Genomic DNA, 26,904 nt, shown 5'->3' with positions numbered 1-26,904 from the left:
ATAATAATAATAATAATAATAATAATAATAATAATAATAATAATAATAATAATAGATTTTATTTTTATCCCACTTTTCCGCGATGATCAAAGCGGCTTACAGATTACAGGTAGCTAGAATAGTTGGCCACAGTCCAGAGCTGTTATATTTAAAGATTCTTTTCCTTTCCTGTTCGGTACAGCTCTCATTTTCTTTTGCCCCTAGCAGAAAAAAATGAATTGATAGGACTTCTTTTAGTTAGGATTTCTGTTTGGAGTTTACCTACTTTTCCCCATCGTAATGGAGAAGCTAGCTGGAAATAGCAGAAGTATGCCTAGGCATCCCATTTCCAAGAATTCCTTGGAGTTTTGTCTAAATGCATGTTTCCATATACAGTCAGCCCTCTGTTTTCACAGGGAATCCATTTCGGACTCCCCTGTGAAAATGGAATTTTGCACATATTCAAGCCCTATAGGCTTGAATGAAGGTGCATGCCTGCAAGCGGCTACAGCTGGGCACCCCATTTCAAATCCCTCCATTTGCTCCTCGCAAGCAAGCAAGAGTCGTGGATATGAAGTCCACGCAAATGAGGAGGGGGCAACTGTACACTGAAGGAGACAGTTAGTGACAATCATAGTAGAGAAAAATTTCATGGCATATAGCAAACAACTATACATTTAAAGATGTGACCATCTTTACCTGCTATGGAGTTTAGAGCATCTATGTGTTCTTCATATAATGGTAGTGTACAATATTATAGAGATATTTTCTGTCCTTTGGGAAAACACTTCTTAAGTTACAGTTGTATAATCATGCCCTGCCTCAGGTTAAAACATTTGCCATTGTAATGATATTCTCTGCAGAATTTTGAAGAATAGCATTTCCATCTGGTTCACTTTAAGAATCAAAATTAAGATCTGTTGCATTTATTTAATGTATCTGTTTATTTATAACCTTTATATGTTGCCTTTTACCTCATGTGGAACCCAAGACAGCTCAGAAACATAACAATATAATTGAAACACACACACACACAGATTGTACTCAGCAGGACTGACTTCTGCATAATTTTGTGTATGATCAATTATTCATTATGAGATTTTTGGTTTTCATAAATCAGATCTTGGTTAGTCAAAATAAAGTTCACACTGACACTCCCATTTGTTTGTGGAAATTACTGTATATGACTATTGGCTTAGGAAGTCACATTCATTTCATGAGCAGAATAATGGTTGCTGCCCCATACATGCATTGTAATTGTGACTTTTACTGTTTTAATTGAAATTTAATTAATTCATGTAACTGAACTTTTTTTGTCAGCTTTGACAAAAGAAAATAGACCTAAAGCCCCAGCCTTACCCAGACACAGTTCGCCTACCTTTTTGAAAAATGGGAAAATAAATTGTATACTGATAAGAACACTATGAATTGTTTTGTTGATCTGGACTAGTATCTACCTAGTTCAATATTTTTTTTCAGTAATACCCTAATTTTCAGTTATTTAACCACTCAGTGTGAAATAACTTTAGCATTTTTTCTGTAATACAGCATGACCTGCCAGTGGTCCTCACCCTGAGGAAATTTGCTGAAATTTACATTTCCAAATATCTTGTTTATCTGTAAACAATTGTTACCCCCAGATCTTCCTAATTTCTTTAGTTAATATTTTGTTCAAACATCTGCCCTAGCAATTTTAACCTAATTCCCCTGATATCTAAAAATGTAAAAGATACATCTCTCATTTACTGTTGTCAAGAAGCACACAATTGCTTAAGCCACTATAAGGTTTACTGTAGTATGTGGTACATCCTGGTAAAAATGAGAATTGGCATGGCCTCAGTCCATATTGAGAAACTCCTCTGAAAGATGTTAAATGCTATGTCCTTACTATCACAGCAGTAAGTACGCACTGATCTGATCCCATTTTATCATCTGTTTTACTTGGAATTGATATGCATTATGGATTGTTATATTCTCATTATTTATGCTAGAATTAAGTCTGATTTATTTCTTAATAAAGATCCAGCTCCAGGTCCGTCAGGGGTTCTTCAACCCCAAGAAAAAGATCTTACTCGAGCTCTCATTCGTCATCTTCCCCTGAGAGAAACAGAAAGAGAAGCCGATCTAGATCGTCATCTGGTGATCGCAAAAAAAGGCGAACGAAATCACGGTCACCTGAAAGGTTTGGGTTTTGTAGAATAACAATGGTTGTTCTTTCAATGTTGACTGTGAGAGGACTAGAAAAAAAGCTAAATGTTTTTAGTATTGTGTGTGTTTGAACATAGCTTTTATTTTTGTAGCTTTCATTCTGCCAAGCTCTAAACTGCTTTCATATGCTTTCAGTTATCATTTTTAATATATATGTATTACAGATATGGAAATTTTAAAAAACATTTTCTTTTAGAACTGCAATGAAAGTCAGCTTAGTTAAGAATTCTATAGCTTACATGGACTGTTTTATACAGTTACAACAGATACTAAATCCAGAAAATGATATTGTTCATATCCTGCCCCATTTTATTTTGTTATCTTCCGTTTTTATCACCTGTTACAATCATAACTATTCAAACTTAATTTGTTTGCATGCTTTCTCCCATTTTATCTTCCAGAAATCGCAGGTCATCATCTGGATCGTCTCATTCTGGATCCCGTACAAGTTCTAAAAAGAAATAATATATTCAAACTCAAAACACAGAAAAAAACATAGTCTGGTGCATGAGACATTTTAAAGAAGTTGGTGTCTTACTTGGTCAGAAGTGCTAAATACTGCTAGTAGAGGTGCATGTTTTATGGAAAACTGCAGCTATTTTAATTCATGAAATAAAATAGTGAAATATTTTAAGCCATAAATTGACCCCTGAAAGGTGAGTAGTATTTTTTGTTTTGTTTTTCTTGCAAAATTTGTGCCTCTGCCCCCTTCCTGATTTGACTGGCTTTAAAATGTGAAGGCTGTCTGAGGTCTTGTCCAGGAACTTCATATCTCACATGCATCCCTGATTTGTCATTTAGACTTTACCTCTACTCATTGCGAAACCGTTCAGGGGATGGTATGATTGATGTTAATACAGAGAGGTCTAGCTCTCTTTCCCTTGTACCCTCTGCAAAAACAGTAAGAAATTATTCATAGTTCCAGTATGTCTGAGTTGCAATAGCAGAAGATACTTCAAAGGGATAGCCATCTTCTTCTGCTAAGAGTGGTGAGAAGAAATGCCTTTTCACACAAATGAGGAAATAAATCACTATAAATTACATTATATTATTTTTTGGATAGTTGGCAAAGGAAAGGGAAAAAAGCTTCACTGTATCCTGTTATGCTGAATGTATATTTTCCTGGTGACATATAACTTCTAAGATTTCTAGTTTGTGCTTCCTAAATTTTTGGTTCTTGATAGTTGGTTCTTTCCTAGATAAAATGTTAGCAGGTAAAATGTAGTTAACAAAGTACTATAAAGCATTAAGAACCAACCCATTAGAGTTTTTGAAACTTTTTACGAAGGAGTGGGAATGTAAAATTAAAATGCATTTCCATAAGTCAATTAAACTGAAATCAGACTGGGAAACCTTTTATTTCAGGTTTACTCTTGCAGAAACGTCCATGACTCTTCTTCACCCACAAATCATTGTAAATATTTTTTTTTTTGGACTAATGTAAATTTATGGCTTAAAATGCTTCATAAAATTTGTGTTACTAGCAAATATTTGTTAAATACTGACCATTCTTAAGTTCCTTTTGCTTGGGAGAAAAATATGTTATCTTCAGTGACATCCCAAGGTAAGTATGTTAGGGGAGATTAATTGTGCACGGAAACAAGCCGTATGCCATCACTTGTATGTAACATCTGATTTGTAAAGCAAACTGCAGAGAATAACAAATGGAGTAGAACCTTTTTTTTCCTTTCTTTCATGAACATCTTAAATTTCTTTTGGACTGATCAAAGACAAAGCAAAACGTTTTTGCTGTAGAACTATTTTGGATAAACTGCATTAAAAATGCCATGCAATCCTTTATTGCTTTCTCTTAGGTATCATTTTCTTTTGCTAAAGGTAGCATAGATTGCACAAGAACAGTTAGTCTCTTGTAATTGTGCCTCTGACTTCTTGAAAGTCTGTCTAAAATTGTGAAAATCAGATTTGCTAGATGCTACATGTTAAAGTTAGTTATCCTTGTGGTTTATATTCCTAAGTATTGTACCTAACCAGTTTTTAAACTTGGCAAATGATAGGCTAGAATGACTACGAAAAAATTATGGGTGTCATTTGGCTTGGATTAAAATGTACTGGTGTGTTCTATGAAAATATAATTCTGTAGACATGTAAATAAAGCATGCAAATCAAAGAAAATGTTATTTTCCTTGTATTTTAAGCACATTTAGCTGGATAATTTGAAAATCTACAACAGCTCACTAAGGACTGAAACAGACCAGCTGCAAAATCTGGCTTTGGGAAGCTTGGGGGCACAGCATTTAGACGTCGCACGCCCCCAAGATGCCCTGAAGCTGCCCAGCCAACCACACAGGGGCGGCTTCAAGACACTCTGGGAGCACATTGTTTTGATGCCGCACACCACCAGTACACCCAAAGTTCCACTGGGACTGCCTAAGGTGGCCCAAACCTGGCCCAAATAGGAGCGGATCTTTTGGGCTCCTATTTGAGCCAGCTGTGAAGGATCCCTTCGGGACTGTGGCATGTGTTTGCCGCAGTCCCAAGGCATCTGGCGGGGGTGGCTTGAAGCTGCCCCTTCCTGCTGGTCTGTTCCGGCCCTACATTAGTTCCATTTACTTTTATAAAAGTGGCTTGGAATAATTTGAATTTTAGATCCACAATATGCCCAGACATACATAATGTTATATTTCTTGGTGTTTAATGTTATGTTCAATGTTCAATTCATGTTTTCTACAATTTGACTTTCAGAACATTTATGAGTGATAAATGTGTTACCCACAAGCACTTTCTGCAGTGTTTTAAAGTCTAAAAGATACAAAATGGAAATAAAATTGTCATATAAAAGTTTGAATTTAAACTTCCCCATCCATAAAGAGAAGGGCTCCCATTTCTGGAAGGCCAGAGATCCTGCAGAGGCTCTTTCCAAATGGTAGATAATTTCTCACAATCACCTTTCCAGTGCTGGTTTTTAGGTTGCCAGACAGTCACAGTGAAAAAGAAAGAGCACCAATTTTGTGACAGCCAGAAGCAAGATACTGGATTTAACCATTTTAATATAAACCTCATCTACTAAAATTAGCATTTAGGGATATGATGGCAATAGTGGCAGTGATCAGCAATGGCAACAGTCTTCATTTGTGCTTCTTGATGTCATCTTTTTGGCATACGCACTTTATCATCACCAACATCTATTCCTCACCCAGTCACAGTTAATATATAGTAGTGCTTGTGAATCGACTGAGACAGTGGTTAATGGCAGTTCTACAATACAATTCTTTTAAAAATATTAACAAGAGAACAGTAAAATTCACTTTGTTTGTATCCCCGCCCCAAATCTCCTATATAATTTGTAGTAAAGTTCAATCTAATTAGTTGCCCTCTTCAGCTCCAGCACATCAAAACCACCACTCAGTTGTATACCAAAGCTTTATTAAGTGGAATTATATTTCACCTTGCTTCATTCACAGCACCAAGAGTAACTTAAAATCAAATAGAATACATACAATTAAATCCATGTAACCCATTAGTTACATGCACTTCTACTGTGGTTTTAAGTATTTAAAGAAATCAAGACACTATTCTATTAGACCTAAGTTAGGAAAGATGTGGACTTTCTTTGCTCACCTGGATTTCAGCAATGTTAAAACCTTATATTTGCCCATTTTTTGTTCTTGTGAATTCTTACATTTTGGAGGAGAATATAGGGTCTGCAACAACCAGTAAGTTTCATCTCCTGAGAACGGGTTCAGTTAATCTAGTGATCTCTCTTAAGGTCAAGTACTATCAGTATTTCACAGGTTCTGAAAGACTCTTCACAGGACACCAAAAATAATTTTCAGACTTACTTTATTTTTTATTTTATTTTATTTATTATGGTATTTATACCCCGCCCTTCAGCCCTAATGGCTGTCAGAGCGGCTTACAATTATTATTTTTGATCAGACGATTCCCTGCCCTCAGGCTTACAATCTAAAAGACATGACACAAAAGGAGAAGGGAATGGTGGTGGGAAAGGGGATGAGGTCCAGTGGTTATTCTCTCCCTCTGAGGTCTGGACCAAGGCAGATGGACTGGAGGGAGGGCTCTTCTTCTTCAGGCTAGCCCTGATGGAGCTGGGCCTGCCTGGTCACTCCCTCGCAGGCCGGAAGACAACAGTTATGGAGGGAGGAGCCTCTTTCTTCAGACTTCTTTGGTAAGAATCAGATTGGCCTGTTTCACATTAAACCTGGACATAAGAGAGATCCTGGATCCTGTTCTCACAACCAGTCAGATGCCTGCCTATAGGAAATGCACAAATGAGTACAAAAATATTTGCAATATATAGCCACCCTACTAGATAATAATGCATGAATTTTCTAATACCCTTTCAAATTCTAACTACTCATTACCTCTTGTAGCTAACTTTGTAATTTCTACAAACTTCGTTGTTTCTACAAATTTGCTACAAGATTCTACAGTTCAGCTTTCGATGACTGGGTTGTAAAACTAAGAAAGGGATGAAATCCTATCCACATTTGTTTATCTTTCATACTATTACCTCTTTTCTCTTTTTTCTTAGCCATAAAGCCCCAGGTTCCTTTTGATCTTTTGTACTTGTCTACATCTCTTTCAGCTTTATCTTTGAGATCGGTGATCACAACTGTAGATAGTATGATCCCACCATAATTTTGTATAAAAGCATTATGACAACAAGTAGTTTCATTTTCAGTTTATTTCAGTTCATTTTCAGGAATTTGCCTACTATATCATCAACCCAAGATTCTATAAGCTGGACAACATTTTTAGTTGAGCTGTCTACCACAAACCCTAGTTTACTTTCCTGATCAATCACTACCACCTGTGCCCCAAGCACTTATATATGAATTCAGTAAAGTTTGCTCCAGCACATCTTAATACTTACTTACATTGATTACTGATTGGTATGGATTAGTTACCCACATTCAAGAGACTTTGAAGAGCATTAGTAAATGGAACAAGTGGAATCAGCAACAGTGCGGCAGTACATTTCAAGTGAGTGTGTGGTGTCTGAGTTCACTTTCTCAACCTAAGCCAATTGTGGTTTAATAACAGTAGAGATCTATGATGGTGGGAGTTTCCAACCCAAGGTAAGTTGCAATTATTTTAGCGCTTTGACTTCTTGGCTTCATCCCATACAAACTTGAGTGGTAAGTCTAGGATGAGACAGAATAAAGCCCCTGTTTTTTGTGTGTGTGACAGAAATGAGAGGTATGGAAAAAAGTCATGAGTGTATGCTCATCTTGAGTGTATGCTGGCCTGCATATGTTAAAAATAAATAACTTCCATTCAGTCTGCTTTACTCCTTTTGCTTCATCAAGTCTGCACAGGGCTACCAGAGTTTCCTATTTTAGGTGGGATGATAGTAATTTCAGAACATAAAACAAAAGCAACAAATGGTGATATCTTATTGCAGGTTTTGTCAGATTGATAATTGAATCTACAGAAGAAACTAGTATGTGCCTGCCACTGAAAAAGAACAATAAGCTGATAGATTTTTAAAATGTTGCTAAATTTAAGGGTTTTTATTATACATTTATATTTTTACGTTTTTTGTGAACAACTAAATTCTTAGTAAATGTGCTTAAGTAATTGTGGCTTGTGCACGATTTTATATACTGAACTTTTTGCAGTGGCTTTTTATGGATTGTTTTATTGCTTTTAGAAAGCAGTGATGATGGTATGTAAATAACATCAGTAAATATAAATTATTGAATTTCCCTAAAAGCACTATGATAAATTCAAAGTGAATCATTCCAGTAACAGAAATACAGCCTAGTATCGATAAACATCTATGGTGTTGAAAAGCACCAATCTGATGTAGAAGTAGAAATAAAACCTAATTTTCTTTGGGACAGATTGAGCTTTCCAAGGGATAATAGCTAGATTACTGGAATAAGGAATACTTCAGATGGACATCTCAGATGTTTTTACAGCTTTTTAACTGAATTAAAAAATATTGCTTATTACTTGGGCCTAAGTCTATAAATTTAAACTTCCATTCTAAACACTGTTAAAAGATTTTATAGAAAAGATACGCTCAGTGTGCTTCTGTGGTAGTTCGCTCCAGTTTTGTTTACAGCACTGGGAATCTGTTTTAAATCAGATATTTTTTCATTTTAGGAAATTACTTTTGCTGAGATACCAGTACTGCATTCTGATAATATTTTTTCATAATTGGGGATGAAATGAGGTTTACTATACAGGGGACCTAATGAGCAGCAGCTTAGTCATTATCAAGTAGTAGCCAAAGAGGCAGTCACCTGCAGGTTGTGCAATCCGTAACGTCAGCCCTTTTTAACATATAAAACCACTGCAAGGAATTAATTGCAGCCTACTGTTTCTAACTGTAATGAGAGAAAAATACCATTCCAATGCAGTGTAGGCTGGCTTCTGCTGGAATGCTTGGTGAAAAATACCTGGCATGTAGAACTAAAGCTATCTCTTTTCCCTGTCAGAACAGAGTAGAACTCACGTTCGGGATTGGGGACTGATTACAAGCTTTCTTCATTTTAGCAGCAGTAGAACTTGAGACTGGAAAAGGAAGTAAAATTGCTTAGGTCTTCAGGTCATCTGGAGAGGCCATCCTAGTGGTACCCCAGTCTCAAGATTTGGTGTGCAGTTCTGAGCATGACCTTTAGCACTATGTAGAACATTATTTCCAACTTTTTATAAAGATGCATGTTGAAAATGCTTATTTCTACAAACCTTCATTGCTTAGCCCAATGTATCTATTCCATGGGCAACATAAACACTTTAATTTTGTGTGTTTATACTGTGTATTTTAACAGTGGACCCTCTGTTTCAGCAGGCTGGCAATCTGCAGATTTGACTATTTATAGATTGTCACTGCCATTTTTTGCCACCTGTGAGGGGACCAGGAACCTACACTCTGTGATGCAGAAATAATCCAGTTTGAAACTGCTTTCACTGCCCTGGCTCAGTGCTAGGGAATGCTGGGAACTGTAGTTTTGTTAGGCATGTAGCTTCTGTCAGAGCATTAGTGCCACAATAAACTACAATTCCCAACATTCTCTAGCACTGAACCAGGTCAGTTAAAGTGGTCTCAAAGTGGATTATTTCTGTAGTGTGTTTTGGAACTTTATTGCTTTTGAAACCTTAACAGTCTATAAGCTTATAAATACTTGTGAACAGTCTACCAAAGAACTGTCAATAGATCCAGGGCTAAACTCTGCCCATCCTTACTCTGAAGGTATGTATATCTGAGAATGTCCTTTTAGTACTTTATGATTACTAATTTTCATATTGTTAAAATAAGACCTCCAAATCAGCATTGTCTTTTTGTCACACAAAAGTGTGCATGGGAGAAGCATTTGGGATGGAATATTATGTAGCATATGATTGTTGTTAATTGCATTTGTATTCCACCTTTCCCTTAGTGAAGTCACAGCATTGTGTGTTTCTCTCCTTCCCACTTTTTCACAGCTGCAAAGTAAGTTGGATTGAGAGAATGGACCAAGGTCACCCAGTGAGTTTCATGGCCCTGTGAAGACTCCTAAGTTCAACACTCTTGGCCACTGTGTACCATACTGGCGCTCATGTTAGAAGTCTTCAGTTTAGGAGACTTAAAAAAGAAAACAGTTCAGGGTGCATTTGCAGAAACAATGCATCTTGACATACATCACTAAGTGTTGTAGCTCCATCCTATGGAATTCTGGCGTCTAGTTTTACAGGCTCTTTAGCTTTCTCTGCCAAAGCATACTGGTGCCTTGCACAACTGCAAAACCCAGGATTCTGTAGGATAGAGCCGTAGCAATTAAAGTGGTGTGGAACTGCAGTAATTTTACAGTGTAGATGCATCCTCGTGGAATAAGCAAACTAAAGAGCAGGGCTAGTGAGGGTCATGGAGCTTTAGTGTCAAACTAGAATTCTCAAATGGGGCAAATACCACCATAGATAAGGGTAAAGATACCCACAGATCTAATTGGGGATATGTATTGGCACCCTTGATGAAAATGTTGAGATGCAGAATAAAATTGGGTCTGAAAAATAGTGGTCAGTTACCTTGCATTGATGCGTGAATCTGCCACCCTCAAGATGACAGGTAAGATTTCTAGACACTGTGTGAATATCCAGGAGGAGTTGGTAATAGAAGAAGAAAACCTGTCAGGTAGTTGCATCATTGGATAAGACTAGGGTTAAAGGCATCATAAAGATGCTAATGTGATTGCACAAAAGCTATTTAGTTGTAATTGCTCCTCACTGAAGAGGATTTGTGGAGGATGCTGCCTTTGCCAGAGCTAAGGATTTGGCTGCACTTCAAATACAGTACTGTACTTTGTATAGCTCTAGTTGGATGTTGTAGCACCAAACCAAAAGAACCTGAAGCATGTCTTTTTAGTTGAGGGAATAAGTCTAAATGCGTGGCGTACAAAGTTTGCCAGAAATTCAGGACAGACGATTTCTACAGTGCATAATCACAAAGTGACTTCCCATGACAGCTGTCAAATTGGCTGCTTCACTTCTGGACCTTTAGATCTTTTCCAAATGAGGCTAATGTTTCACTAGCTGGCTGACCACTGGTCTAAATGGGAGATCCACCTTAAGGAAGCCCAGACCACCCCAGTCATTTAATGGCTTCTTGGGACAACTGCATTCATTCGGGGAGATCACTGGAGGTTTCATATTAAAATAGAATGATAGGAAAGGGGGAGGACTGGTGTCAAGTTGGAGGGTTAGAACAGAGCACATCTCAGCACCCCCCCCCCCATGCTTTATTGTAGGATTTGTGTAGATGTTACCATACAGCAAAGTCACTTGACAAGCATTGTTCAGAGGGGGTTTGCCATTGCTATTCGATAACAATATTCTAATGATAATATAAATATTATTCACAAGAATAACAATAAACCTCATCTCTGTGGGCGCCTTTGCGGTGGGGGTGGCCTCCCTCCAAGGGCCCAAAGCTTTGGGGGAGAACCTCGGAGGGGGTTGGGGCTGGGTAGGGATATTTCCCCCCTGAAAGAGAGACAGAGAGAGAGACCCCTGGCGCCTTCCTTTCCCGCTAGAGCGCGCCCTCGCCTCAGCAGCCTCAGCCAGGAGCCTCTCCAAAAGGCTCTCCTCCAAAGCTTTCTTCCCCAGAGGTCGAGAGAAGAGAAGGCGGTCTTGTTTTCTGATGAGAACAGCGAAGGGGCGAGGAGGGGAAGGGGAGAGGAGAAGGAGCCCTCTTTTCTGAGGGAGTTTTGCTCCCAGAGGAGGGTCGCCTGGGTTCCTTTCTGTCCCCAAACAGCTGCGCCTTCGCGCAAAGCGACTTTGGCGAGAAGACGCAGCTGTTTGGGGACAGAAAGGAACCCAGGCGACCCTCCTCCAGGCTCTGTGAGGCCAAATTCCGGCCAATGGCCAAAGCCAGCCAAGGCTCCGCCTCCCTGGAGCCCTCCTCCTCGCCCTTTAAAAGCGCGGGACTCAGTCCCTCCCTCTCTCAGTGTGAGGCTGGCTGCCTCCTCAGCATGGCTTGAGGCTGCCTCTTCCCTCCCTCGCCATGACTCCTTGTAGCTCCTCTGAGGGGCGCCTCAACTTGACCACCATGGCCCTGGCCAAGGGCAACAGCACCCTCTTCCCAGCAAGAGAAGAGGAAGAGGAGGAGTGTGGCACCGTCTCAGTGCTCTTCCCCTTGACCATGATGATCACTGGCTTGGTGGGCAACGGCCTGGCCATGCTCCTGGTCTCCCGCGCTTACCATAAGAAGGAGAACCAGCGGAAGAAGTCCTTCTTGCTCTGCATCGGCTCCTTGGCCCTCACCGACTTGATTGGGCAGCTCCTGACCAGCCCGGTGGTCATCTCGGTCTACTTGGCCAACCGAAAGTGGCGGGCGGTGGACCCGTCTTTCCGCCTCTGCACCTTCTTTGGGTTGAGCATGACCGTCTTTGGGCTCTGTCCCCTCTTCATCGCCAGCGCCATGGCCGTCGAGCGGACCTTGGCCATCCGGGCTCCTCACTGGTATGCTGGCCACATGAAGACCCGGGTAACCAAGTCTGTCCTTCTCGGTGTCTGGTTGGCCACCTTTGCTTTTGCCCTCTTGCCTGTCATCGGTGTCGGGGAGTATACCCTTCAGTGGCCAGGCACATGGTGCTTCATTGGCACAAAGGACCGCGAGGGGCCCAGGGTGGGCAATATCATCTTTGCATCAACCTTTGCCTTCTTGGGCCTCTTCTCGCTCGGCATCACTGTGGCGTGCAACGTGGCCACCATAGTTGCTTTGGTGTGTCGGTGTCGATCCAAAAGCTCAGCATCTCAATCCAGGAGGCAGTGGGGCAGGATCGCCACAGAAACCTTGCTTCAGCTGCTGGGGATCATGTGCGTCCTCTTTGCCTGCTGGTCCCCACTCTTGGTAGGTTGCCTGTCTCTGTTCTATGTGCTCTTGGCTCTTCCCACTTCATAAGGCATGGCTGGTGCTTTTCCCTTTGGGGAGCTGGTGGGAATTAACCTCTCAAAGAGTGAGGTATGAAATGTAGAAATCAGTTGTTTCCAAAGAAAAAAAATATTAACTGAATGAGTCCCATATTATATAGCCTTGGAGGAATGACAGGAATAGAATGAGACAGTAAGCAGAGATCCTACTTTCTGTCAACCAGTGAGAACTCTGTATGTTTGGTGTGAGAGAGGTGGGGGAGAGCAAAGGCACCCTCAAGTCTTGTTGACTTATGATGATCCCATGAATTTCATAGAGTTTTCTTAGGTGAGGATTCATTAGAGGTGGCTTGTCATTGCCTTCCTCTGAAATATATCCTTCACAATTCTGCCATCCAACTGCTTATAACTTTCCACAACTTTTCAGAATTTTTCATCATGACGTTACTGAGTGTGTATTTCAGTGCCTATCTATGAGTGAGAGAGAGATGGTATTTTTCTAAAGATAAACCTGTACCTTATTACTGAGCATTCATTTATGCAGCCTGCACATCCATGCATGCACACACACAGAGAGAGAGAGAGAAAGAGAGGCAGACAGATATTACATCTGAGGAAGCAGGCTCAAGCCTACAAAAGCTCCAGCTACCATCGTCTTTCTGTCACTTAGTCTCAAAGGTGCTACAAGATCCCTTTGCATACAGACAGATATTAGTGAGCATTTGGAATTGTATTTTTGTAAAATTCTCAGTGTCTAAAATTTTCTGCAGAGATGAACATTTCATGTTCCTGGTTGTGTCAGAGGGTAGCATCAGAATTTAGTGGAAAGTGTTTTATCTGCGATATCTATAGCCCATTGTTTTCATTTCACCATTGGTCAAGTAGGTTTTGCATGATTTTAAAAAAACCACAAAAGATTTTGCCACTGGTAAAGTTTGGTGCATATAATAACAATCACTTCTTCTCTCAAATAGGAAACTATCTTCTGAAGTTTCAGTGCCGTTTGTTTATCTAGTCCAATTTTGTCCACACTGACTGGCTGTATCTCTTTAGCCTAGCCTTCCAGATCTGGTGCTCTTCACATTTTTTAAACTGTAACTCCCATCAGCCCCAGGTAACATGACCAGTAGTGATAAATAATGGGAGTTGAAGTCCAAAGCAGCTGCTCCTGAGAACATAACAGGGCGTTAAGATGTAATTATACCAACATTCTCTTGAGTCTGAGGTATCTGAGGCAAGTCTGGGAACTTGCAGCCCTTCAGTTGCTGCTGGACTACAATTCCTTCAGCCTGATTAAATCGAAGACCTTCAGCATGTGCTTTACCAACCAGCCATGAACTTCCGTCGCCTCTCTTGGAAGACTACTGAGTGTTTCCTGCTTAGGTAGTCTTCTATATAAAGCATGCCACACAAATTGTCAAGACCCATTCTAGGTTAAAGCTTTGTGTGATTTAAGTCACCGATTGCTTTTCCTGATATGTAAATATTTAGAGAATTAAGAACTTATTTTGACCCAAACTGAGTGCCAGGTTGACTTATAGCTGTTTACTATATGTTACTGGAAGAACCTGGGAAACAGGTATTTGAGCATAAAGTAACAACACAATCACAGGACACTTGCTTCCTATCTGGGATAGCCTTATAACTTTTCCATAAAACAAGGAGTTAATAGATTTTAAGGATCACATGACTGAGAAAGAGGGGATAATGAATACATCTCCTGTATGCAGTTAGCATACAAATATGTTTTTATATTGACAGGTGTTTGGCCATATAAGCCAATTGGTAAACCCGACCAAGAATAACCTTTGTAAACATGCTGCAGTTGGTTTAATTCAAGGCATTGGCCATAACTGTCAGTCCCAGAACCTAATAGTAGTTGAATTGTAGTCACATCTGAAGGACCAAAAATCCTCCACCCCCAATGTAGCTGCTGGTTATTATTTATTTATTTATTGACATATCTTACCAGCTTTGTTCTTAGATTTATATATTTTGTTTTGTTTTTGTTAGCATCTTTCAGCATCATTTCTGCAAAAGTGAGATACACTGTTTAAGAAATAAAAAAAATACTATATATACTCATGCACAAGTCTAGAAATGTTAGTAAAAAAAATGAGCCAAAAAGCCTGGATTGACTTATCCATGGGTCAACATAAGTATGGTACCTTAACTCTTATCAAAAAAGGAACCATGCTCTGGTGAAAGCTCAGAGTTTAATCTCTTCTCGGAGCACTTAAAAGAAACATCAACCCCCTCTACTCTCTCATCCATCCAGCCTTTAGGGTGAGCACAAACAGTTATGCCTGTCAAAGCTTTTAAAGACCTTTAGCATCGTTTTCCTTTACTTCAGCCTTTACATACTTTGTTACATGCTGCTAAATTTTACCCTTGACTTATCCACAGGTCATATCAATATCCATAATTTTGGCCCCAAAACTTGACCTCGACTTAAAAATGAATTTGACTTATAGGCAAGTATATACAGTAACTGTTCCAATAGCTGGAGTGTTGGATTAGAACTCAGGGAGACTAGGGTTCAAATCTCTGCTCAGCCCTGGAAACCTACTGGGTGACCTTAAGCAATTCACACACTCTCAGCCTCAGAGGAGGGCAGTGGCAAACCCCTGTGAACAAATTCTGCTAAGAAAACCCTGTGATAGATTCAGTTTTGAGTCACAATGGGTCAGAAATGACTTTGAAGCAAACAACAACTAAAACTGTTGCTCCTTGGCTATTACTCTCTCAATAAGATATACTTATGATCTTGGAAACTGACAAAGACAGCTAAGAGGGAGAGGGAGGCATGTTAGGGAAGGTTTCTGGACCCTCTTCATGTCCACTTACATTTCATTTTAACACTTCCCCCTTTTCAATCTTATAGAAATCAACAGAGCGCAACCTGATTCAGAACTCATGAGTCTGCCGCCGTCTAGTCTGTCTGTCTTTACTTCTATATTTAGTTCTATATTAGGCTGGTTGAGCAAAGAAATGCTTCAGCTTTCAAGTCTTTGTTTATACTATTCAGCAAATCTAATTACTATTAAGCTAAACATTTTGCTTTTTTTCAGCCCATGCACAAAGGAACAACTGTATTTGTAGTTCTGTAGCTCAGCATGGTGTAGTGGTTTGAGCACTGAACTACAACTTTGGATAAAAGGGAACTTTGATTTCCTGCTTGTGCTTTTTTTTTAAAAGGGTGATCTTGGGCAAGTCACACTCTCTCAGCCTCACAGGATGGCATTGGCAAACCCCCTTTGAAGAAACTTGCCAAGAAAACCCTATGATAGATTCACCTTGGAGGCACACAACAACAGTTCCAACGTAGTTGCTACCAATGATAGACACAGGGGGAGACACTGTTGGAATTCCTCTTTCCACTTACAACTAGTAGTGTAATTATTTTCATTCTCACCCATCCCTCATTCTCACTGCCTCCAAGGCACTCACAGGAATAGACCTGACTATTTCTCCCCAGCTCTGAGCTTTACAGGGCATTACAAGGTAGTTGAGGGTAAGAGATAATAACTGGTCCATGGTCAACCAGTGTGCTTAATCTCTGAGTGGCCATTGGAATACACTTTGTCTCAATCCACAGTCTGAATTCTAAAATGCACTGACTCACTTCTTCACCTGTGAGAACCTGCAAGGAGAACAAAGCACAGATTCTGGGTCAGTGTTCGTAATGTTCAACAAGCCGTGGGCATTATTGTCCCATACATGAAACACTTGCATGAGCCAAATCTTTTACCAGGAAGAGGGAACAACAGCAGCTAAAAACAAACCTGCTGTTTCCTCTTCTCAATGTTTGGTGATTCCAGCTCCCAGGTATCTGACAAAATTATGTATGTCTGGCTCCAGGTAATCTTTCAGTCTGGGAGATCATTTGCACAATAACCATATCGTGTCTGTACATAAGTGAGAAATTTTCCTTCCAGCAAGGGTTATGCACATAAAATCCTGGCTCCTGTGTCTCTGTGTCTGGTCTTTTTATCTAAAATGATGGAATCCTTCTGGAAGTATAGGAAGCCCTTACTGGAAACACATCTCCTTGAGCAAGAACAATCTACCTATTTTGTCTCCAGGCCTTATTTCATATAATGTTTTATGTTGCTGTAGGACAAATATAACACATCCATATTCTATTGTGGCAGGTAAAATAAAAATGATTTTCCTAAGAATATATCAGACATCTATTAAAAGGAAGTGAAAATATGCACCTTTACAAAGCATATCCATAGGAGATTGGTTTGTCTGTATTTTCCTTTGAGCTCAACCTCTGGTAAGTTAGGTAGGCATGACACACTAGGGAAAACATTAGCGGCACTGGCAGGGAACCTTGTCAAGAGATGGAAATATATGGAATTTTGAGGAGGATAGAGAAGAGGTCAAACTATGGGCACCTGTTATGTAGGATTGAATGCGTCAAGAGTTTGTGGCCGGATAATGCGAGACAAACCAGATGTGATGTTAAGCATAAATTTGTATTTAATGTGCAGTTTTGCACATATAAATAGCATCATTGAGACAGGGGAAGCAGATAATTATGGGTGATCACAGAAGGAGTGAAGAAGGCTTTTAACCGTTTCATCACTGGCTGTGATCCTGAGAAGAATCCATTCCATTAAATGTTTATCAGTATCAGATAAATTCTGTATAAGTGTATTTATTTTATATCTTGGCTATTTTCGAAAGAATGCAGGGTTGTGAAGATGTAAATTCAACTATATTTAAAATCTTTGTTGATGTATTTAAGATTTATTTTTTGAAAAGTAAACACAATTTTTAAAACACAGATTAAAAACAATAACAGTTTATAAGAACAGCAAAGGACTAAAAAAAATCAAGGATTCTTGAAATGTTTAATGAAATGGCTTCAACAAGAACTAATTTTTATGTAACACATAAACGGTTTAAATGATGGGGTTTGGTAGATGTCTTTTGGTGGATGTAACCCCAAAAAAGTTGTAGACCTGGTGACTGGGGAATTTGAATTACTGGTCGTGCCTTGGATGACAGCTAAACACGTGAGGGAGAATGTAAGGGAAAAGGTAGTTCTTGAGATCTCACTTGCCAAGCCTCTTAGGAGTTTATCACATGAGTTAGAGTTTCAGCAGTTAACATATTTTGCAGTTACTGTTCATGACACCACTTTTTAAACAGTAGCTTATTCGACAAACGTTGATCTTAAATAATTAGCCTGATTTCACAGAAAACAAAAATTATGTTCAGTAAGGCATAGCAAAATGTTCTTATAGCAATAATGAGAGGAGAAGAGAAGAGAATTACAATGGTTTCTGTATGAGAGCAGGATAACTGAGTGTGTATGATTATGCCCACTATCTTCAGTAGTAGCTAGAAATGTATTGTTGCTTTTTAAAGCATTTATTCTGTACCCTTTTGTGTGATGGGGTAGTGTTGGTATTTTTTTTTATCTGTTAACTGTCTCACATTGTTGTTACATTTCTACTTTTGTTGGTTGCTTTATATCTGTTGAAGAGAAAAAGGAGAAGTTGAACATTAATATGGGTAAAAAATAAATGCACAGGGTACAACAAACATTTTTAAAGAACAAGACAGCCATGCAATATCCTTTTTTTCATTCACACAGCTGTAATACACATGCAGTCAGCAGCTACAGAATCCCTTGGAATTACAGCCTGGTTGAGATCCTTCTCCATTGGTAGCCATTTATACAAAGTGGTTTGTGTGCATTCAAGTAGTTTTGGACATATGGCGACCCTAAGGCAAAACTATCAAAGGTTTCTTTGGCAAAATTGGTTCAGAGGTGGTTAGCTATTGTCTTCCCCTGTGGCTGACAGCATGTGACTTGCCCAAAGTCACCCAGTGGTTTTCATGGGCAAGTCGCACGCACCCTAGTCTCCAGGGTCGTAGCCCAACACTCAAACCACACCACCACACTGGCTCTCCCAAAACGTTTGTTCATCAGACAAACCTGAAAGAGGGACTGTGTCAGAAATATAGCTTGGGAAATGTCACTTTGGGGGGCAACAATAGTTAGTAATAGAGAAAAGCTATTTCAAGAGGGATATTTTTTATATCTAACACTTGTGCCCTGGGAACCTGATTACCACAGACCATATATTCTCTTCCATGGGCTAAAACTGAGATTCAAAACCAGTACTCTATCAGGGTGAAACTAGGGAGTTTATTGCACCGCCCTTTCCCATCCTTTCCTCCCGTACTAGGCACAAAATGAAAACTTTTACACATGGATTTTATCGTCCAGGCAGGAGGCATCCCATTCCCAATCCAGACTTCCGTAGCACTTTTTGAAAGAATGGGATTTCCCCATTCTTTGCAAGGTGCAGGAGAAGTCCAGATTGGGTATGGGATGCCTTCTGCCTGGGCACAGAGGTGTGCGATAAAATCTGTGTATTAAAGTTAACATCCCATGCCTAGCTTAGGAGGAAAGGATGGAAAAAGACAATAAGCTCCTAGCTCATTAGAAGGGATGCATCTATTTGAAAGACCACATTGCGTGAAATTACAGTCTTGCAAACTGAAGGCAAGTTCAAACAAAGTTAAGTCACATTGTTTTTCATCCAGAAAATAACCAGGGGCAGCTCTGTTGGCCATGTAACAAAACAGAATAACATCCAAAATCCACAAAACAGTGATACCTTTATTGGACCAACCAAAATGTACAAAATGCATGTTGCAAGCTTTCAAAGATCAACGGCTTCTTCATCAGGCAAAGATGTTAATAATCATATAAACAAAAAAAATTATGATGATGTCAAGAGAGAGAGAGAGAGAGAGAGGCTCATACCCTGTTTTGTAAGCCATGAGCTTTGGAAATCCTAGGGGTGACAGGAGGGGAAGAGAGAGAGATTTTCCATGCCAATACTATGGCCCTTGGAGAGGTCCAGAGAGGGAGAAGTAAGGCGGGAAGAGGTGCTTTGTTTCCCCCTTTAGATCTTTTGTAACATGCCACAGTGTTTAGCTCTTGACTTATCCACGGGTCATACCAAATTTCATGATTTTGGCCATAAAACTTGCCCTTGACTTATACATGAGGCATGAGGTCAACGTATACACGAGTATATATGGTAACAATATCCTGATTTCAGTGCTTTTCCAAGCCATGAGAATCCTAGCATCATTTAGTATATGGGCAGTCCAAAGCCAAAATGTTTTTGCTACCTAGAGACAAAATAGTGCCCCTTTTCTAAGGGTAACACTTTAGAACAGTGGTTCCCAAACTTTGGACCTCCAGAAGTTTTGGACATCAGCTTCCAGAATTCCTGACCATTGCCCAGGCGAGCTAGGACTTCTTAGAGTCGAAGTCCAAAACACCTGGAGGACCAACTTTGGGAACTGCTGCTTTAGAAACTGTAGGTGCAGCTCCTAGAGCTGCCAGTTCCTGTCTTCTTTTTCTATGATGCTAAAGCCTTCACCCTGCTATATGTCAGGGTTTGTTCTAACTAGGCATATGAGAATGCTTGTCACTGTAACTTCACTTAGTAGCCAAATGTTTTGGACACCAGCTCCCAGACAATCCAGCTAATGTGACTAATAATGATCAGGAATTTTTAGAGATGAGGTCCAAAAATATCTAGAGGACTAAATATTGAGAACCACTTTCTTGCATCACTTTAATTCACAGTAAGCAAGAGTGGGAAGATTGTAACCTTACCATCCTAAGCAATTCCTGCAGCAGGATCCCAGGAAACAACTCTCATTCTTTAATCAAATTTTCTGTTTCCTTTCTACTGTTATCAGTGAATGATCATTGGTCTCTTCACTGTCATTCAACTGGTGGCTGATGATTTGTGCTGTAGCAGATAGTGGACAGGGCATGTCAACAGATATAGCTCTGTCCAGTGTATCTCTGAAAAGGACCAGAAACAAAGGAAAAGGGAGAGAAATTATGTCGCCTGAGTTGTTAGACTTCCTTTGTTTCTCAGAAATGCAATATCTCTGCCCTCATTAAATTCAGATTATACTAAAAATACAGAGGTGAAGGTCCTGAGGTAAATGATCTGTGTACACATACAGCACTCTAACCTAGGTTAAGATTCCTAATCCACCTTCAGTTCAAACATGTATGATCAATCCTACGAGTGCCTATATCTCCAGATCAAGTGGTATAGTGGAGGGTTTTTTAAAGTTATGCAAGGCATTTCTTAAAGTACACTGGTTGTTGGGGGGGCACACATTGCAGTTTATTTTTGCACATATCCATCATTTGTCTTTTGAATCCAAATGTGAACTTTGCTTCTCACTCTACAGTACTTCAGTAGACCTTAAAATGGTGGCCCTGTAGGAGTTACACGAACAGATACAAAGATGAACGTAGACAATACACTCCCCTCCTGAATCACCACTTATTAACTTCAATGGTTGTTGAGCTTTCTTTTAATCTTTTATTTTGATACTAGTCACAGCCTGGCTCAGTCAACAGTTCCATCCAGTCTGTCGGAGGCAATATCAGCAAGAAACAAAAGAGGGGAAACTGACTGTGTGAGGGAGGAATCCCAGGTGTCCAATGAAGAGAATTTCCCACCATAATTGAATTTAGCACTGGAGAAAATTACCCATTACCACCTTTGTCTCTGTACTGCTTTCCCACTCTGAAATCATTGCTTGTGCACTTGTTACATTTCATTTCCAATAAAGCAATTCTTTTTTTCCCCAAGGAAGACCAAGTCCAGTCCCCTCATAGCTAGAAGCATTTTGACAAAGCCAGACCTGGGAAATAAGCTTGGGGCCAGAAGTATTTTGAGTTTTAGATTTTTTGGATTTTGGAATATTTGCTTATATGAGTTATCTAGGAAATAGGACCCAAGTCTAAACAGGAAAATCATTTATGTTTTGTATATGTTACAAACATAGCTTCAGAATAATTCTACACTTAATATTTTTAATGATTTAGTGCATGAAACAAATTTTGTGTACACTGAATTAGAGCAAAGGTGTCTCTATCTCAGCCACCTAGTTTGGATTTTGGAGAATTTTGGAATCTGGAAATGGTGTACTTCGTTGTTGCAGTTGTTGTGTGCCTTAAAGGCATTTCTGATACCTGATAACCCTCAGGCAAACCTACCATGGAGTTTTCTTGGCAAGGTTTTTCAGAAGAGATTTTCCATTGCCTTCCCCTGAGGCTGAGGACATGTGACAAGGTCACACAATGAGTTTTTGGCTGAACAGAGACTTGAACCCTGGTCTCCAGAGTTGTAGTCTTAACACTCAAACCACTATTCCAACCTGTAATAAAAAGGGAAACAGTACTTCTAGGACTTATCTATTTAAAATAGTAGCTTTGGATGTTTTCGCCATTAAAAACTTTTGTTATCTTGTTGCCTGATTCTTTTTTACTACACCCTGGTGTTGTTCGACCACACATGTCCTGGAAGTTAAGCATGGTCAGGCCTGGTTAGTACTCAGATGGGAGACCACCAGTGAATACCAGGTGCTGTGGGCTTTATTTCAGAGAAAGGAACCCACAAAACCACCTCTGAGTATCCCTTGCTTAAGAATGATGAAATTCATGGGGTCACCATAAGTTGACAGGCAACTTAAATACACAGAGAGAGCTGTAATATAAACAAAGAGAATTAGTCAGACGTGGTCATGCTAATAATGTAATGTTTTGATCATGATTAAATATTCTAAGAACTTTAGCTATCTCAGGGTTTGAGATGGAGAGAAAGCAGCCAAGGTCTGTCATTCCAAGAAAATGAGCCACCCATAGCTTTTTTTATTTATCCATCGCCAGAGTTCAAAACAACTACCGTAGTTTTGAAAACCAGTTAATTGTAACTCATTTCTTTTCCCAATAATGATAGTACAACAGTGTTACAATGTAACTTACTAGAGGTAAGAGTTGCCTTCTATGGCATAACTAATGTTTGTTAATTACTTTTAATATATAGTGGTAGAGTGTGGCTTCACTAAGAAGTGGGGAGAATATCACACAGTTCAATGGCTGGTTTGTACTTTATCTCTTCTTCTGTTGTGCATGATGAAGAGAGAATGATACGAGGTAGTGGGGAGAAGAATATGTTTCGACGCACAGGCCAGATTTTTTAGTGGGTATATGAAAAAATAATTATTTTAGTTGCTTTAGATAAATGGGAAAGCAACGTTATTTTTAAACCTTGTAAACTGTGTTTTGGGGTGCTTGGAATGATAACTGTAAATACAGTAGGTTCTCCACATTCAATGGTGTTAGGATGATAAGACCCCAGTGAAAGTGGAAAAACCGCAAATAAAAATACCACTACTTTTAACCTGAGAGAACACCTCTCTAGGACTCTCTAGGTCCTCCAGTGCAACTCCATGGTCAATATCTGCCAAAAGCTGACTATAGAATTGTGCTAGAGGACCTACAAATGCCTGGAGAAGTGTTCTCTCTAGAATCTCTAGATCTTCCAGTGTGACTTCTGGCGGACGAACTAGAGAGTTCTCGAGTGCATATTAATAAAATCCATGAATAATCAAATCCGCAATGGTCAACACTGCAAATGTGAAGGGCTGACTGTAATTAATTTTTAAGAGTAACTTTCCAGGCTTTACCCACAGTTCCCCTTCTGCTTCTTCATTTGCTTTGGCAATTTATGCTTTCAGTTTTGGTTCTAAGAAAAGTCTAAAACAGGCTCTCACAACACGTTTTTGATAATCTAGTAATGTGGCAACATTTTGTGCTACCAGGGGTAATCTGAATGCCCAAACTACATGGGAAGAACCCAATACTATAGCTATGCCCTATGCCAACATTATCCAGTTTCTATAATGTTGATGGTTACACAGGGAGAAGCTGCAATCTAAGTTCTTCCTGTATGATTCAGGAAGAAGCTATTACCGTTTCATTGAAATAATGTAGGAACCTAGTCTCAACCATTGGAACCTGAGTGCTAGAGAGTGATTAGTACAGAGAGTTTTTACAAGAAGGCAATTCACATGGCCTTGTTTGTGTGATTAGAGCAAAGTTATTAGGTGCATTGTTAGAGATTAGATGTGGAATCCATCAAGTAATTGTCCTATTGTTTCACCATGTGTTGACATCATGGCTCATCTAAAATCTCTATAGAGATTTTATGGTACAAGGAAAGTATACTAATTGTGGCCTGTAGCAGTTCTAAGAATCAGGTACTATTTAAAAAAAACCTCACAAGAATATTTCTTCAATTCAAATCAAGCTGAAATGTTTCAGAAGTGGTTTTTTGACAAAATTTATGGGGATTTCATTTCTCACTCCTTTCAGAATAAAAAGCCATTCTACCAAATCCCAATGTTATCTGTGTAATTACTTACTGAAAAGATTCTGTAGCAACAGAACCTGGTTAACTTCAGTGAAGCCTATCAAGTATGTTTAAGTGGCACTAGGTTTATGACAGCTGTGTTTTTTTATAGAGGGAGGTTAGTGAGAGGAAAAAAGAGAAGGTACCTGTAAATAGCAAATAATCCATGGAAAAATAAATACTTCTTTGCCTTTCATCAGAATGCACCCCATGTTTGTCTGAGTTCTACAAAATAGAGTTGGATTGCAGAGTTGTTATGAACACTGATAGCATTTTATGATTATTACATGGAGAAAATGAACTCGCAGCAAAGGCATTGGTTGGCTATTCATTGTTCAGCTCCTGGTGATTTAGAAATGGGAAACCCAGTTTTCCTAGCAGCAGTGCAGATTTGCAGTGTGAAGAGCTAGGATGGTGTTGTAGGTACTGTTGGACCAGAATTTGGAAAATCTAGGTTGAGAAGGGAAGGAAGGACATAAATGAAATTAAAAACTGCCATTAAAAAAAAAAAACAGTGCCCCTATACAATTGCAATTTTTACAATCATAGTAAATGGTTCAAATTTTTCCTGGAAGAAACAAGCACAAACAATGGCTTTATTATATCAGCCTCAGCTCCTTTTTCATTTCTGCTACACATCTTAGGAACTGTGAGAAAAACAAAATCTAAGATGTTTTGATATTAATTAATTTCCCAGCCTTTGAGCATTGCAGAGGACCTAAGGTGTCTTGCAACATTAAAACAATATACATCAAAATCACATAGATTATAAAGATAAAGAGCAAGTTCAAAACCATTAAATAAATTGTTATACAATCCAGTTGTGAGCTGAAAATGTTTAAAACCATAACAAAAAGAGAAGATACATACTGTACACATAATATACAACAAAGAAAAGGAGGAAATACCAAAAAATGACATTGTAAAAATACAATGATACATCCTTGTTTTTCTTTTTTAAATAACATAACTTTTTGGATCCTGAACATGGCTTTGCAGAATGAGAATCTGATTGGGAATGTAAAATATGTCAACAGACCTTTAAAACAGCTCAGTAGTCTCAAGGCTGTTTGATCTGAAAAGCCTCGGTGATTTTGGGAGATGCCATCTAATTACCTCGGTGTTGTTGACTGTTGTTTAAAGGAATGTCTCTAAATGATTAACTATGCCTCTACAACATATACTTTCCACCTTGTTTTCTTAGATTATGATGCTGAAAGTGACCTTCAATCATACCTTTATGGATAAGTGTGAAGAATCCTACAACCAAACCCAAACTGCAGAATTGCAGCCAGAGTGCAATTTCTTCTTAACTGCTGTTCGCTTGGCCTCATTGAATCAGATCTTGGACCCTTGGATTTATCTACTGCTTAGAAAGATCCTTCTGCGAAAGTTTTGCCAGGTAGCAAATGCTATCTCCTGCTGCTCTCAGGACGGATGGAAAGGACAGCACTTCATGTTGTCAGACAAAATCACACAGAGCACTGCATGAAGCAACTTGCATGTCAGCAACTTCAATCTGCATCAGCTTTTACCACGACCAGGGAACATGTAACCCTTCAGATATTCTTAGACTGAAGTTTCCATGATCCCCAGCCAAAATAGCCAGTGCTGAAGAACTTTGGGATTTTGGGAGTGGTATAACAGTAGCATCTGGAGAGCCATGTGTTCCCCATTCCTTGGCCAGCATCCAGTGGAGTACTTTCACTAATGCAACTGCTTTTGTCATCAATCTCCCTTCCTGACTGCAACCCCTGTGCATCTGAAGAGCCTTCTCTGGATGATTGGAAAACTCTCTTGAACCACTTTTCAAATTGTGTTGAGGGCTTAAAGGTAGGGGAAGAAGGTTCCATTGTACCACTGCTCCAGCACCAGAGCAACATAGGTTTTAAGCCTACGGCTTCTTCCTTACTGTGAATTTGGGTATGCAGTGCATGGGCATGTCCCACTATAAGCTAATTGCAGGGAAGTAATACATTCTTTGGTCTTAAAAAGGCATATTATTATATTTTCATTGTCTGATAGATTAAAAAGTGCTGCAAATGTTGTTTTTTCAAAAAAAGTACCAGATACCCTATGTCTCTTGAAAGTCACAAATGAGAACACAGTTTGTTGTGTTCATGCCAAAGACACTGGGGTTTTCCTTCTGTATATGAAAAGAATCTGATTTTTAGATTGGAAGTTTCTATGTGGATTCACCATCAACTAAAATTGGAGCAACTTCTTAAAAGATTTGTATATGTTTCCTTGTATTTCCACCCCACGCCATACACATAGTAATGTAACTGAGAAGAAAGGATGCTCCTATTTCATATTGATTCTAACAAGGAAAGATGGCACAACTGAAAACATGATTATGTAGAATACTAATTTGGCTGTTTTCCTTAAAGTTATAAAGGTAGCAATAGAACTATACAAAACAGAGTTGTTGTCATAATTATGCATTCTCAGTAAACACCAAGGTCCTTTTCAAACAAATAAATTCCTTACTTGCTTTATATATTTGTTTCCTTATACAAATGATATGGTTGGGTTTGGGTTATTGTGGACTCTATGTGTTTTGTCTCAGAGATGTAGTTCTTTTGCAGAGATAGCTCATTATCACAGAATTTAAACTATAAAGTTTTGCCACAGAAAAGATTAAGAAAAACACAAACAAACAAAGAAGCTTCATTTATATGCTGCTTCATACTGCCTAAGCAGTGTCTAGGCGGTTTACAACTGTAAGCTAATTTGTTCCCAATAATCTGGGTACTCATTTTAGCAACCTCAGAAGGATGCAAGCCTGAGTTGAGCTTGAGCCCTTTTGCTGGTCTTGAACTCGCAACCTTGTGGTTTTGAGCGAGTGGCTGCAGTACAGGCATTTAACCACTGCACCTCCAGGTTAACTGGTTGGAAACAATACCAGTTAGGGACTGGTTTGCCAATGTTTTTCTGCAATAAGTTAGATGCAGAATTAAAATGCTGGTTCCATGTGACACCTAGTGCAATATTGCATTATGTAGCAATATCAGATCCCCCCCCCCCATGTCCTTTTATCTACATTTCTTTGTGTGCATGCTGGCTAACTTTGAACCTCCACTGTCTTCCATGTACCACTTGTACATGGGAC

At 39.3% G+C, this 26,904-nt stretch overlaps 2 protein-coding genes across 3 annotated transcripts in view; both read left to right on the top strand.

Annotated features, from left to right (window-relative positions):
* ZRANB2 (zinc finger RANBP2-type containing 2) overlaps nt 1-4,315 on the top strand; it is a 25,256-nt gene extending 20,941 nt beyond the window's left edge. Inside the window, exons 9-10 of one of the 2 annotated variants that reach the window (XM_042463834.1) lie at nt 2,000-2,161; nt 2,589-4,315. In XM_042463834.1, the coding sequence (XP_042319768.1) occupies nt 2,000-2,161; nt 2,589-2,652 (226 nt within the window). In that variant the 3' untranslated portion in view covers nt 2,653-4,315. The other variant, XM_042463833.1, reaches the window with a different exon arrangement.
* A 7,174-nt stretch (nt 4,316-11,489) lies between these two features.
* On the top strand, nt 11,490-26,537 carry PTGER3 (prostaglandin E receptor 3). The gene is made up of 2 exons (XM_042466132.1): nt 11,490-12,505; nt 24,997-26,537. The coding sequence occupies exons 1-2, from the start codon at nt 11,657-11,659 to the stop codon at nt 25,282-25,284; spliced, it is 1,137 nt and encodes a 378-aa protein (XP_042322066.1). The 5' UTR covers nt 11,490-11,656; the 3' UTR covers nt 25,285-26,537.
* Nucleotides 26,538-26,904: the final 367 nt, after the last annotated feature.

The sequence above is a fragment of the Sceloporus undulatus genome, chromosome 4 (genome assembly GCF_019175285.1).
Source record: "Sceloporus undulatus isolate JIND9_A2432 ecotype Alabama chromosome 4, SceUnd_v1.1, whole genome shotgun sequence".
NCBI classification, from domain to species: domain Eukaryota; kingdom Metazoa; phylum Chordata; class Lepidosauria; order Squamata; family Phrynosomatidae; genus Sceloporus; species Sceloporus undulatus.
Note: the sequence above shows the minus strand (reverse complement) of the source record. Positions and strands in the feature narration are given on the sequence as shown.